At 40.7% G+C, this 13,591-nt stretch overlaps 2 protein-coding genes across 2 annotated transcripts; one reads left to right on the top strand and one right to left on the bottom strand.

Moving 5' to 3' along the window:
* The first annotated feature begins 892 nt into the window (after positions 1-892).
* On the top strand, positions 893-12,135 carry LOC149836464 (FAD-dependent oxidoreductase family protein). The gene is made up of 5 exons (XM_090005364.1): positions 893-1,247; positions 3,447-3,728; positions 4,929-5,359; positions 6,547-6,706; positions 11,813-12,135. Exons 1-5 carry the CDS (start codon positions 960-962, stop codon positions 11,924-11,926), a joined length of 1,275 nt encoding a protein of 424 aa, XP_089861490.1. The 5' UTR covers positions 893-959; the 3' UTR covers positions 11,927-12,135.
* On the bottom strand, positions 8,144-10,597 carry LOC149836465 (uncharacterized). The gene is made up of 2 exons (XM_090005363.1): positions 8,820-10,597; positions 8,144-8,715 (listed from the first exon to the last, which is right to left on the bottom strand). The coding sequence occupies exons 1-2, from the start codon at positions 10,489-10,491 to the stop codon at positions 8,303-8,305; spliced, it is 2,085 nt and encodes a 694-aa protein (XP_089861489.1). The 5' UTR covers positions 10,492-10,597; the 3' UTR covers positions 8,144-8,302.
* Positions 12,136-13,591: the final 1,456 nt, after the last annotated feature.

The raw sequence follows: 13,591 nt of genomic DNA, 5'->3' as shown, positions 1-13,591 counted from the left end.
GGATAAACTCTTTGTTCTTTGTGTGATTGCTTTGCGAATTTCAAAAATCCTTCAAAATTCTAAAGACGATATTTAAAAGCAATATTCATCCCTCCTCTAGTGCTCGTTGCCTCGATCTTACAACACTTTCACCACAAATAGAAGATTGAATGTGGGTCTAGTATGTAACGAACCGCATGCCCAAAATTACACTAATTTGAACTTGTCATGTTTTTTAAAAGCTTTTAAAAAATAAAAAAGAAATTTTCAAAAAAAAATCACCTAAATTTTGGGCATTAATAAACAGGGTACCTAAGTTTTGAAATTTTTTAAAAGTACCACAAAAAAATGGCATAGTTAATTAAAAAAGCCCAAGAGTTTATCAGTTACTATCGAGAGAGCAGATCAGGTGATCTGAAGAATCACTTTAAGACATCTTCACTGTCCATTGATTCATCTTACAAGGATCCCATGGTCTTGGTGCATATTATAGGCCATGAGATGTCAAATTTGATGAAGAATTATTATTTTACCCTCAGCGTCATATTTTTAGAAATACACCTAAAAAAGAGATTGAGTTTTAAAGGGTTAACTAGTAAATTAACTCTCTTAACTCATCTTGGGTTAGTGATAACCTAAGTTAAATGGATGAACGTTTGTTTTTTTACTAGCGGTGCAAAATTTAGGTACCTTTTAAAAAAAACAAAACTTAGGTGCATTTTTTATTAATGCTCAAACTTTAGCTGTTTTTTTTTTAAATCCCTTTACTGGAAAATAAAGCAGTAAGTTCTCGGAGAATTCAGCAACGTCTCAGCTTCCCGAGTCGAAACTCTCTGACCCATACGATTCCTGAGTTACAACTTTGTCGAAAAAAATGCAACAACGTCTCGGCTTCGGAGCAGCGTGAGAGAGAGAGAGAGACCGAGAGACGCGAAAGAGCGAGCGAGAGAAGCGAAGGAGAGACGCGACCGAGAAGGAATATGCTAAAGTCGGCTCTCTGCAAGCTACGGAATTCGGCGACGAAGGCGACGATCGAGCTCGCGAAACCGCGTCGATTCAACGCCGACCATGGTGGGATTCCCAGAGAGAGAGCTGATTGCGTGGTCATAGGCGCGGGAGTCGTGGGGACGGCGATCGCCAGAGCTCTGTCTTTGGCGGGGAGGGACGTTCTGGTGGTCGAATCCGCTTCTACTTTCGGTACTGGCACTAGTTCTCGCAATAGCGAGGTCATTCACGCGGGGATTTACTACCCCACCAATTCACTAAAGGTGAGATCTCTATGATGTGTTTTTCCTTTAAAAAAAAGATCTCTATGATGTTTCTGAACGATGGGTATTGGAGTTATTGCTGTTTTTTTATTGGGTGTGTTTTGGATTTGAATATGATGACTAGAAGGTTGCTTCGGTGTTTCTGTTGCATCTTTTTCAGAGTTGAAGATGACCCACCTTTGTTGTTGTTTTTTAGATTGTGGGAAATGATTGTCTCCGGGGTTTACTACCCCGTCGATTCCCTAATGGGTGTCCGAGTTGTTGCTGTTTCTTGTTGGTGCTGATTAGCATTGTTGGTCATCGAAAGTTGAGTGAACCTGTCCCAATATTAATTTTCTGATGCTTAGGCACAAAGCCGTAGGATACTGGGTTCAAGTTGATTACTATTTTGTGTTGTTGGAAGTCGAGTCAATTGCAGGACCCAACAATCGATTGAACAACATGGTGTTACAATTGGAATATTATGACATTAAATGTTTGATCTTCAGAGAGGAAGGATGTACGACTGGTTATTGTTTGTCATTAGCTGTGTTGAGCTAGAATGAGTTTCGGATTCATAGTGGTTGACTACTTTACATTTTGGAGCTAGAATACGATGACTAGAAGGTTGCTTCGGTGTTTCTGTTGCATCTTTTTGAGAGTTGAAAATGACCCACCTTTGTTGTTGTTTTTTAGATTGTGGGAAATGATTGTCTCCGGGGTTTACTACCCCATCAATTCCCTAATGGGTGTCCGAGTTGTTGCTGTTTCTTGTTGGTGTGATGAGTTAAATTGAAATTCGATGGATAGAAGTTGGTGTTTCTATTGCATCTTTTTGAAACTTGAAGATGACCCACCTTTGGTTTCTTTTTGAGATTCTGCCAATGATTCTGGTGTATTTGGTCGTTTGGTGCTGATTAGCATTGTTGGTCATCGAAAGTTGAGTGAATTGGAGGTCCTGTTGATGACTCATCAAGAGTTCCACTTGGAGTATACCCCAATATTGGTTAGACATGTTTATGTTCATGTTTCTTATCAATTATGTGGAGCTGAATTTGGGTTCTGAGATTCTGGTTGGTTTACTTGGTCCTTATGTTGCATTTTTGCCGCAAATGGGACTTCTCCCAAGATTGATTTTCCATTAGTTATGTGGAGCTAAATTGACTTCTAAGGGCATAGCTGGTTTACTTGGTCTCTGTGTTGCAAATTTGATGCAAGCGGAACCTGTCCCAATATTGATTTTCTGATGCTTAGGCACAAAGCCGTAGGATACTGGGTTCAAGTTGATTACTATTTTGTGGTCTTGGAAGTTGAGTCAATTGCAGGACCCAGCAATCGATTGAACAACATGGTGTTACAATTGGAATATTATGACATTAAATGTTTGATCTTCAGAGAGAAAGAATGTACGGTTGGTTATTGTTTGCCATTAGCTGTGTTGAGCTAGAATGAGTTTTGGATGCATAGCGGTTGACTACTTTACATTTTGCAGCAAATGGAACTTAGACCACAATTTTTTTCTCTGTGGAAATGAAGAGTATAGATGTTTATAATTGTTTGTAATAAGCATGCAGGTTCGATTTGTTTCTTACTATTTGCTGAGTAATAGACTTTGGAAGCTTCAATCAGTATGTTTGATTCTGTTGCAAACAGAAAATGACCAATTATCTAGTTTGAGTATTTATAACTATAAGAATGAGCTTGTTGGCATGAAACTCATTGAAGGTAGTTTTTATTTAGTTATTGCGTAGACCCTTTTTTGTTGCAGATGAAACATGAACATGCTTTGATTTTGTTCTAGACAAAAAAGTATTTGTTGATTATACATTCCATACAATGATCTTTGATGGATATCTAAAACCCCTATATGAGAATTGCTTGTTCTAATGTTTTCATGTTACTGCGAAGGCTTCTTGATGAATCAACTCAAAATTCAAAATAGTCCAAGTCGATATGTGTTTTATAGGCTTAAATTTGCTGATTGAGTGAATTTTAGTGGTTTAGTCTATCATCTTTATGATGGCAACAACAACTGCTATGGCAACAATCATTGTTATGTGTGGATACTGTTGATTTCCAGAAACCAACTTGCAGACCATCTTGTTTAGTTTTTGCATGGAACCACTGACATGCACAAAATGCACTTTTGTTCTTTTTCTTTCTTTCTACTTTGATTTTTCCTTTTCCTTGTCAGCATCTGATTAAGTTATAACTGTGTAGGCAACTCTTTGTGTAAGAGGAAGGGAATTACTGTACAAGTATTGCTCTGATCATGGGATTCCACACAGTGATATTGGAAAACTGGTGGTAGCTACAAGATTATCAGAGCTTCCAAAGTTGACAGCTCTTCTGAATCATGGAGTTGAAAATGGTGTTACAGGGTTGAGAATGATGGAGGGTTCTGAAGCTACCTTGATGGAGCCTGAACTACAGTGCGTCAAAGCGTTGTGGTCTCCTTGCTCCGGGATAGTTGATAGCCACTCCCTCATGCTTTCTTTTGTGGCACGCTTCTGACATTGATAGTTCCTGGTTCACTTTATTTGCCAATCTGTCAGAGAACTAGTTATTCCAAATTATTCATGTTTTAACAAAATTATCCATTTTCAACAGCTCTGCAGCAGGCTAGATTTTGTTTAATCAAAATTTTGGTTTAAGTGTCCACTTAAAGGATACCATCAAACACAACTAGAAAAAGAAAAAAAAAGGAAATTGCACAAACTTATCTAATAGGTGCATAATTTTGTGCAAAGAAAGTGAACAAACTTAATGATACATCAAGTGAAGGTTTCTATACTGGTAACCAAGTAATTGACCTTTTAAACCAAGCAGGATAAAAAACCAACATGAGCAGGGCAGCCTAGGGGTGGATTTATAGAAACCTCTCCGTGAAGACTGCCATCAAGAAAGGTAGCCATTTGATAATTTCCAGTGCCTATGGTGGTCACGCAACTGTTGTAAATTCCATGGAAATTTTATACCTAGCAATTAAGTTGATGTTCCTTTAACCTATACATTCCAATTTCATTCTTGGATTCAGAGAGTGGCATACCTCAGCAGTTGTACACAGGCCAGAAGTTGCAGCAGCTAGCTCTGTGACATCTGTCCCTGTGATCAATTGAAGGTGGTGGTAAGTACTCACATATGCAGCAGTGCATGATAATTTTTTAATGATATTTTTCTATGAACAAGAAAAAACAATGCGTCCACGCATAATTGTGTCATACTTTCTTTGGTAGTATCTTCTCTTTTTATGTCTAAACATTCAATTGGCATGTCTAGGGATATCTTATTGTTGTGTAATTTAGGTACAAGGAAAACATGCCAAGTTATGTTTTCATACCCCGTATAGACCTAGAGGAATAAGGATCTTTGCTACTTTAAACTCAAGATTGGAATTTTGCATTATTTAACCAGAACACTTTGTAAAGGAATTGCAAGGTATATTCTGTTAACCAAGCAAGGAAATACCTTGAAGATGTTTTTCTCTGCCTACAGAAACATAGTATGATATTAACATCACACTTTCCCTGTCATGCTGCCCCTAGGAGAATAAGTTTGTTTGGTTCCTTGCTTACCTTTTCATGATAAAATAACCTTTCAAATCAGTTTTTTAGAGTTATTTCTTATGGTTAAACCAGTGCTGTCAATAGGATTCTGATTTCCTGTCAAGGTTTTCTGACTGTCACATCAATATGGATTCAGGGAGAGGCTGAGCATCACGGTACAACATTTTCGTATAATACTGCTGTTGTTGGTGGCCATGCTGAAAACAAAAGCTTCCGTCTTTCTGTGGTTGAAAATAAGGACTTTGAAAGTTTTGCTAACCATCGTTTGCAGCCACAGCTTTTACTGGTTTCAGATTTTGTCGTCAACTGTGCTGGGTTAAGTGCTTTGTCCCTTGCAAAGAGGTTTCAAGGACTACCTCATGGTGCCATTCCAGATCCTTATTACGCCCGTGGGTGCTACTTTGCACTATCTAAAACTGTAAAGTCCCCTTTCAAACACTTGATTTATCCAATTCCAGAGGATGGTGGCCTTGGGGTGCATGTTACATTGGATTTAAGTGGCCAAGTGAAATTTGGACCTGATGTTGAATGGCTTCATGTAGACGAGACCTCAAGTTTCTTGAACAAGTATAAATTTCTGTCAACATTTACTCTTATTACTTAATCCTTGTCGATCCCTTAGGGATATGTGCAAGTTTTAAAAGCTCAATTTTTATCATAATTACACATCATGCTACCATAAACTTGTAAAAGCTATTATTTTCTATAATTCAAGGTGTGCTTTCCAGATATTGGGTTAGTCTTTGTTGCAGTCATTTATATTTGAAGGTCTTTAAAATGAATACTGTGATGCAGAACATTTTATCTGAACAACATTCTGTGCTAATAAATTTTTAGAAACTCAGATAAAGCGAAGGGGAAATAAGAAACTTGAAAAGCAATAGAATGTACGTCCAAATTTGCATAAATGCAATTAGCATTTTATAAGCCCAATATAGTGTTAAAAGAATGCCTTCATAAGGTGATCATATTAAGCACCAAGGAAAGGACTAAAGTGTGACAACATGTTGCTGACCACAACCTCTGATAGATAACGCACACGCATTGAGCACAAATTGGTCATTTTTTGTAATGCATGAGATTCCTGCATTTCTGAAGTTTCAAGTAAAATCTTTTAAGACATGGTTGTGGAATATTTAGCTTGTGCATGTACAATTGCAATCCTGTAGTTCTTGATTTGCATTCACAAATTTCCGTGATCCATCATTTACATTTTGATGTTGGTGGGTAACAACTTTGCTTCCAGTTTTAATGAATTACCAGGTTATGCAAAATGCTAGAGTTATATAGCTAACTCAAGAGTGCTGATCCAGGTGTTTCCAGACATCAATAGTACATCCTAATTCAGACACATTGCCACTGTATAGATGTTTTTGTCAACAACAGGGACATCCTATTTCCTACACATCATAGTAACAAATAAAAAATTAATACTATGTATATCATAGCTGTAGTGGACATTAAAAAAAAGGAAAAAGTTAAAGAACTAGACTATACAGTATAGGAACCGAATCTGCTAGATTACATGGAATAAATGTAGAGCTGAATTTTCGGCTGTCTTCCAATGATCGGTGTGATAAGGATGTGAACATGATGCTATCACTTACAGATGATAGCCAATTCTTTTTCCTTTTTTTTTACCTTTTTCTCTTGGGAGTATCAGTCAGTTGTGGTATGCTAATGGTGATCACTTTATCTGTCTGATTACTACTTTTCTGATAGTTGTTGCCATTATTCACTTGTTATTTTAACAGGTTTGACTATTCAGTAGATGCAAACCGTGCAGAAAAATTCTATCCAGAAATAAGAAAATACTACCCTAATTTAGAGGATGGTTCACTGGAGCCAGGTTATGCTGGTATCAGATCAAAGCTTTCAGGACCAAGGCAGCCATTCATGGATTTTGTTATACAGGTGATTTCTTCATCTCTTTGTGATGAATTTGTATGTGGAAATGAAATGCCTATGGATTTTGTTATACAGGTAATTTCTTCGTCATCTTTGTGATGAATTTGTATGTGGAAATGAAATGCCTATACATGTGAAAACCTGCTCTCAAATTCATGTGCAGCTAAGTCTGTCGAGTCTTATATTTCTAGGAGGATGTTCCTGCTTGCTCACAGTTATGCTTTTGCATTATCTGTAAATTGTTCTGTGGAAGACAATAATGGATACAAGCTACTGAAACGTATTCTGTGATATTAGGACCATTTCTTCATTGTTGGAGAATAAATAGTTCAGCACTCACACATCTTCTTTTGAATCAATTGCCAACCCTTGTAATTAAATTAGAAGATAAGCTATTTTGTTTAAGTTCTATTCGTTCTAGAGGGCATAGAGCAACTGTAGACTTACAGTCAGTTCCAATGATGTCATCCACATGCATAGTCGGACAATCTGAGATTCTGAGGACATTGCCACACTGACTATGATTTGGTACTATTAGCAAAGTGTCATCCTTAGCTCCTGTTCATTTCATCTAGCTCTTAGAGTTGCATAGGCAGGACGCCAATGTTGCTATGTAGGCATAGGTAAAAGAAAAATGCTCAAGTTGCATTTTAACTCATAAATAGCGCAAAGAATTTTAACCATGCTTGTTTTGCACCCGTCAATCCAAAACCCAAAGGATGGATCACTTGCATATGAACCGGCTTACTGTCATTCTGCCAACCAACCCTGGTTCACTCCTGTTCTCTTCATTGTCTCGTAGCATATAAGAAATGTATAGGAAAGTCTAGGTTGCAGTTATTATAAGGGATATCATACCATGTTTTATCCTTTCCATGAGATCATCAATCAGCACCACATTGCACATCCGATAGCTAACGAAACAGCTGATTTTCACTCTGTCAATTAGCCATGGTTCATTCTTCAATTTAAACTAATCTGTTGTCATGCTATGCAATCCCCGACATGACATCACTCAAGTGGATGAGTTCAGGGCCACATACACTTTATTGGTCACCACAATCTTTGTTCTTCACAGTCAGATATGTAACAGATGATCAGGTCAAACGGCTTGCGATTGTTGTTTTACAGCCCAGATCTCATTAGAATTGCATGATATGAAGCAACTCATGGTGCTTGTTGAGCACTTCTGCATTCGCAGATCAATGAGATTGATTTTCAGTTTGTTGAATCGCAAGTTTCCAGTATTTCTCATCTTGTTATGTATTGTGTTTTTCATGGAAGGAAAGTTTGGCAGAGCAAGAAGTCAAAAAATTTTATTTCAGTGATTTGAATACTAGAGACAAAAACACTAATAAAAAAACAGACAAAGTATGTGTTTGCGGGAGAAACAAGAAATAAAACCCAACAATGAGCATAATCAACTAAATATCAAGCGAATTTACTACAACTGCAAATTTTTTATTAGTCGAAAGCTTGTACATGAATATATGGCTATTCAAGTATTCGTTATCCATAAGCTCATAAGATAGCCCATGTATGCATTATACACATGCATCAACGGCAGAGGTATATCCCACATCGCTTAAAAAACTTATGACATTAAAAACTCATAACCCATCCATGATTTTCAGCATGACCATTGCTATCTCCATCCTCTCCCTCGCTACCACTGCTATCATCATCAACATCATGAAATAATGGGTTTCCTCCACGCTTAGTCCCAGATATCATTGAATCATTGTCCTTGAAAGCTTCGATGTTCTCGATGAATATCGGCGCAATATCCTTTTTCCTCTTCTCTGTGGAAGCCTTTTTCAATTGCAGGTTCATCCGCATATGTACTAAGTTGTTCAGTGCTTTAGGCTCCAAATTGGTCCTCTTCTTAACATGGGATACTTTAAGTGCACTCCTGTTTTGCTCACATGCAGAAGCACTACATGGCTGACTTAGAATTTTTATGGCCAACGACTGCAGAATCGGAATCTCTGAGCCACACATTTCCCACCAAATACCTGAAACAATAGCAGAAAAACATAGCCATCAGATCATATCCTCCCTGAATCCTATTAACTGAAACTTTAAAAGGAAAAGACTACATTAGAGTTGAAGTGCATACGAGGATGTGCCGTGCGTAGCAGATCCACTCCAATTCCGCTAAAGATTTTGCGGTCTCGTGCATGATATCTGGTGAGCTCCTGTGCTACCTGCGCGCTATCTGACTGGGGCGCCATCTTCTGAATCACCTTCTCTATCCCAACCCGGATTTCATTATTCATAATAACCAAATTATCGGAAAACAGATGCGGGTTAAGATACGCAGCAACTGTAAACAATGCGCTCTGTAATTCGTTGTGCCAGCAAGCATCGATGATCTCCCAAAATGACATATATTTCTCAACCTTGTTCTCATGGAAGGATTTAATAGCCTCTTTGGCACGATGCAGAGCCTCATACACATACCCCATTGTTGAACCATCGCCATCAACCATCCTTAGCACCTTCACCAAAGGCTCGATCGAACCCACAATCTCCTTGCCGTTTCTCCAGAACTCGTCCCCTAGCAACACTTCACTGATCACCCTCCCTTCATCCGATACGCAATTCAGCAAGCTCTGCCACTCGGCAGACGTAACCATCTTCCTTAAGGCTTCTTCCGATTTGATAATCGATTGCAGGCAGAAGGCTTGCGTGACGAACCTCGATCCGACGGGCTTATGCAACTCCTTTCCCTTGGTATGAGCCTTCATCAAATCGAACACATCCTCGTGCTTATACAGAAACTTGACTATCTTCTTAATGTTGAGCGTCATGGATTGTATGTAAGGAAGCTTGCCGATTTCTTCCAGCATCAAATCGATACAATAAGCAGCACATGATGTCTTGAAGATGTTGGGATACTTCTCTTCGATGATCGAACCGGCGGCAACGAAATCAGGCTCATTGACGGTGACGACCTGCACCACATTCTCCGGCCCGATCTCATTGATCGCGCCGCAGATAAAATCCGCGACGAAGGAAGCGTCCTCCGCGATCCCCACGAAGCACTGCGACTTCAGAAACACGGTTCCCTTCGGCGAGGAGGCGAGCAAGTTGACGTTGGGGCGGCCGCGGGCGTCCTTCCACATGCCGGACATGAGCGTGCAGCCCGTCGTCCCCCACGTCCGCCGGACCTCCTCGACGTACTCGGTGGCCTGGCCCTTGAGATCGTCCAGGAGCTTCGTCCGGAACATCTCGTACGTCGGGGGGACGTAGCCGGGGCCGTAATTGGCGATCGCCATCATCGCCTCCTGGAAGTCCGGCGAGCGGAGGGAGCGGAAGGGGAGGTTGTTCATGACGACGAACTTGACGAGGAGGAGGTCGATCCGCACCTTGTCCTTGGCCTTGGGCTTGCGCGGCTGGTGAGGGGTGGCGGTGGTTGGCGAAGGGGCGGCGGCAAGGGCGAGCGGGGTCTCGGTGCAGGTGGCGGCGGCGGCAAGGGCGAGCGGGGTCTCGGTGCAGGTGGCGGAGGAGCCGCAGCCGGAGACGCCACTCTGGGGGCGGAGCGCCCTGTACTTCTTCTTGCGGGGCTTGCGGGGGCGGCTCTGGAGGTCGGCGATTGCCGCGAGGGCGGAGTCTCGGGCGGTCGGAGAAGCCCGCGCGCATACCTCCACGTTGTTCTGGGAGACCTGCGCGAGGTGGTACTTGAACCGAGTGATCCCTCCGCTGATCCCCTTCTCGCAGAAGCTGCATTTGATCTTCCCCTCATCCTCCGTTCCGTACTCCCACAACGCGTCTTTCTCCCTCGGCATCTCTTCTTCTTTTCTTCTTCTCTAGAAAGAGCTCTGGTTCTGGGGGAAAACCTAACGTCTGGTTCTGTTTTTTCCCCTTTTTATCTGCTTCTTGTTTTTTTAGGGTTTAAATATGGATGGGGTTAAATTGGGATATCTGAATTTTTCCCTTTTTTTTAATTTGTGATTGCTTTGTTTTTAAATGCCTTGAAATTTGAATTTCAAAATGACAAATGGGTCCTCGTTTTCTAGAACGGCATGGGAGGTTAAAAGAGAATGGCGTTACAAAAGGGGAAGTAATAAAACGCGTTAAAGTTGATGTTGAAGGGTGTGGTAATTAATGGGGCGATAAATTGGGGGTTGTGATTTGTGAATGGCGTTACGAAAGGAAAGGTAATAAAACGCGTTAAAGTGGTGGTTGAAGGGTGTGGTAATTGATGGGGGGGCGATAAATTGGGGAAGTTCTTAGCTCAGGTGGGTCTATTCTCTGTATAGGCTTTGTTGTGTTTGGTTCGGGTCTTTGTTGGATTCGTGGGTAGGGTTGTAAATGGGTTGGACTCTGGTTGGGGTCTGGATCTAAACCTCTAGGTACACTGAGCCAATCCTGGCTCTTACCTTACTGGATCTATCGGAGGTTAACCTGGTTCCAGATCCAATTGGTCATTACCCCATCTGACACATACGAGATGTACAGCTGGTAAATGAGCCAAAAGAGCCGAGCGCAGATTGTTCAGATTCGCCTCGTGTACAGTCGAAACGTTGTTGACCTTGGCTCATTTGGATCGAACCAGCTGAGCCAAGCTCGATGTCATATGAGGCTGAGTGTGTCAAGCTGAGCTCAAGCTGACCAGTTTAAATAATACCAGGCTCATTACCAGAAAACGCCTGTTAGCTCGAGGCGGTCTCCTAACTTTGTTTGGCACCTACTTCCCTCAGATTCATTCGGCATGGTCTATTTGCTAGAAAACAATACTTGGAAAAAATATGCTTTTTTCAGCTTGAATTTCTATTAAAACTATAGACCAATTGTATAAAAACCTACCCACGTGTTGGAATCGGGCGATCCAAGAGTTCATTCTTATAAATCAAGCATGTAAAACACATCCTTATAGTCAGATTTGAGAAAAACATAAAAAAAAAACCTTCAGATATATATATATAATGTTTTTATTGCATCAATTATTATGATAAAAACATAATATTTCTCTTGATTATAACTGGCTCTAATCTCTAAACTTGGTAATATTGAATGAAAGATTCACTGTAGTACAGAAAAACTTGAACAGTAGAGAATGGTATTCTTTGAAGCTGACGATCTGGCGGATATGCGTGTGGGATGCAGGGAGAGGAGAGCCACGGCGTTGCAGGATTGGTGAATCTGTTGGGGATTGAATCGCCTGGTTTGACGTCTAGCATGGCCATTGCAGAATATGTTGTGTCAAAGTATATCAGGTGAAGGCTTACTACTACAAGGACAAGGACCCTGTGCACCCTTCGGCTTAAGGCACTCAAGTTGAAGGATGTCACAAAAGTGTGCATTTCTTGCTGCATGGTCGAAGCTAATGGGAAACTATACCAGTGTGTGCAGCACGGAGGGCTCATGAAGTTTTATACCGCAGACAACAAAACAGAGACATAATCAACATAACACCTCTCAGCGCATAACAGGACAATTTGAATTTTTATTAGATGAAACATTTAGGAGGCTGCCTTCTAACATACATTTTTGTGCTTGCTCAAACTCAGACACTTTGGGATGTGTCACCAAATTCTATGAGAGGTGTACCACATCTCTCTCTCTCTCTCTCTCTCTCTCTGGCAAAACTGCATGTGTATGTGTAGCAGAAGCCCTTTTAAGTAGGGGTGTCAATGGGTCGGGTTTACTCAGACCAAACCCTATAGGGTTCGGGTATGGTGACAAATAAGAAGACCCAATTAAGACCCGGGTCTGGATCTGAAGGTCCGATTAATTCATGGACCCAAGTATAGCCTGTGAAATTTTATACCAGACCCGGATCTGACTCGAGTTTCGATTATGACCTGCAAATTTTCAATGTGAAAATGATAAAAAAAATATTATTTTACCGGATATTGTCCCGGTCTGGTTCATGTAGTTCTTATCAGATCTGGGTATGGTTTCTCTAATAGTAGAACTAGTTAGACCTGGGTCCGGACTCGATACCATACCCGAAAATCTGGTCTAAGTCTGGTTCCACCTGGGTCCGAACCAAACCTGACTCGTTGACACCCCTACTTTTAAGGTGTATGTTTGATTAAGTGAAACAGGTGGTCTGATCGAGGCTCAGATCCAATCTCACAGGCCAATAAAACAGCTTTTAACTTTTAAGGAGTCAACAGGTCTGATCTTGTTTAGACCCAGGTGAGTCCGAACCCGGATCTAACTTTCAGGTGCTGGCACCAGGTCTGGATCTGGGTTATATTGGGTTCACTAAAAAAATGGATCCTATAAGGATTATATGAACAAGATCCAGTCCATACTCAGTAAAATAATTTTTTGTATTTTTTTATATTGATAAATCATGGGCCTTAATTGGAAATTGGGTTAGACTGGGATCTGGTATAAAATTTCACAAACCATACCCAGCTCCATGTACTAATCGGACATTTTGGGTCTAACTCGATTTCTAATCGGACCACTTTTTTTGTCACCAGACCCTGACCCTATAGGGCGTGGTACACGTCGGATCAAACCCAATGCGTTGACACCCCTAAACAGCCTACTGACCAGTCCATATTCTATTAAAATCAGTTCTGAATCGGGTCATGTTCAATTTGTAAGAGCATGTATTATAGATTTATCCATCACCAACCCCACACACAAAAGAGGAAAATTAGATGATTTAGTTGGAGGTGGATATCGCTCAGCCTAGATCAGCTTGACCCAAGGCCCTGACCCACCAAAAGCATGACCTAGCTCTTGTTGGATTTGTGGGCTTTGGCACAGGTCATGTCACATTGGACCCTTTAGGGTGTGTTTGATTGATTGTCCAAGATTGGACAGAATAGTAGAACAGACACAAATCATGTTATGTTTGTTTTGTAACAATTGTTTTTAGTTCAACATTTGTTTCAACTCAAATACGGAATCATATTTTTTCTT

The sequence above is a fragment of the Nuphar pumila genome, chromosome 5 (genome assembly GCF_984573655.1).
Source record: "Nuphar pumila chromosome 5, dmNupPumi1.hap1.1, whole genome shotgun sequence".
Lineage (NCBI taxonomy): Eukaryota > Viridiplantae > Streptophyta > Magnoliopsida > Nymphaeales > Nymphaeaceae > Nuphar > Nuphar pumila.
The sequence above is the reverse complement of the archived record's forward strand: the minus strand, read 5'-3'. Positions and strand labels throughout refer to the sequence as shown.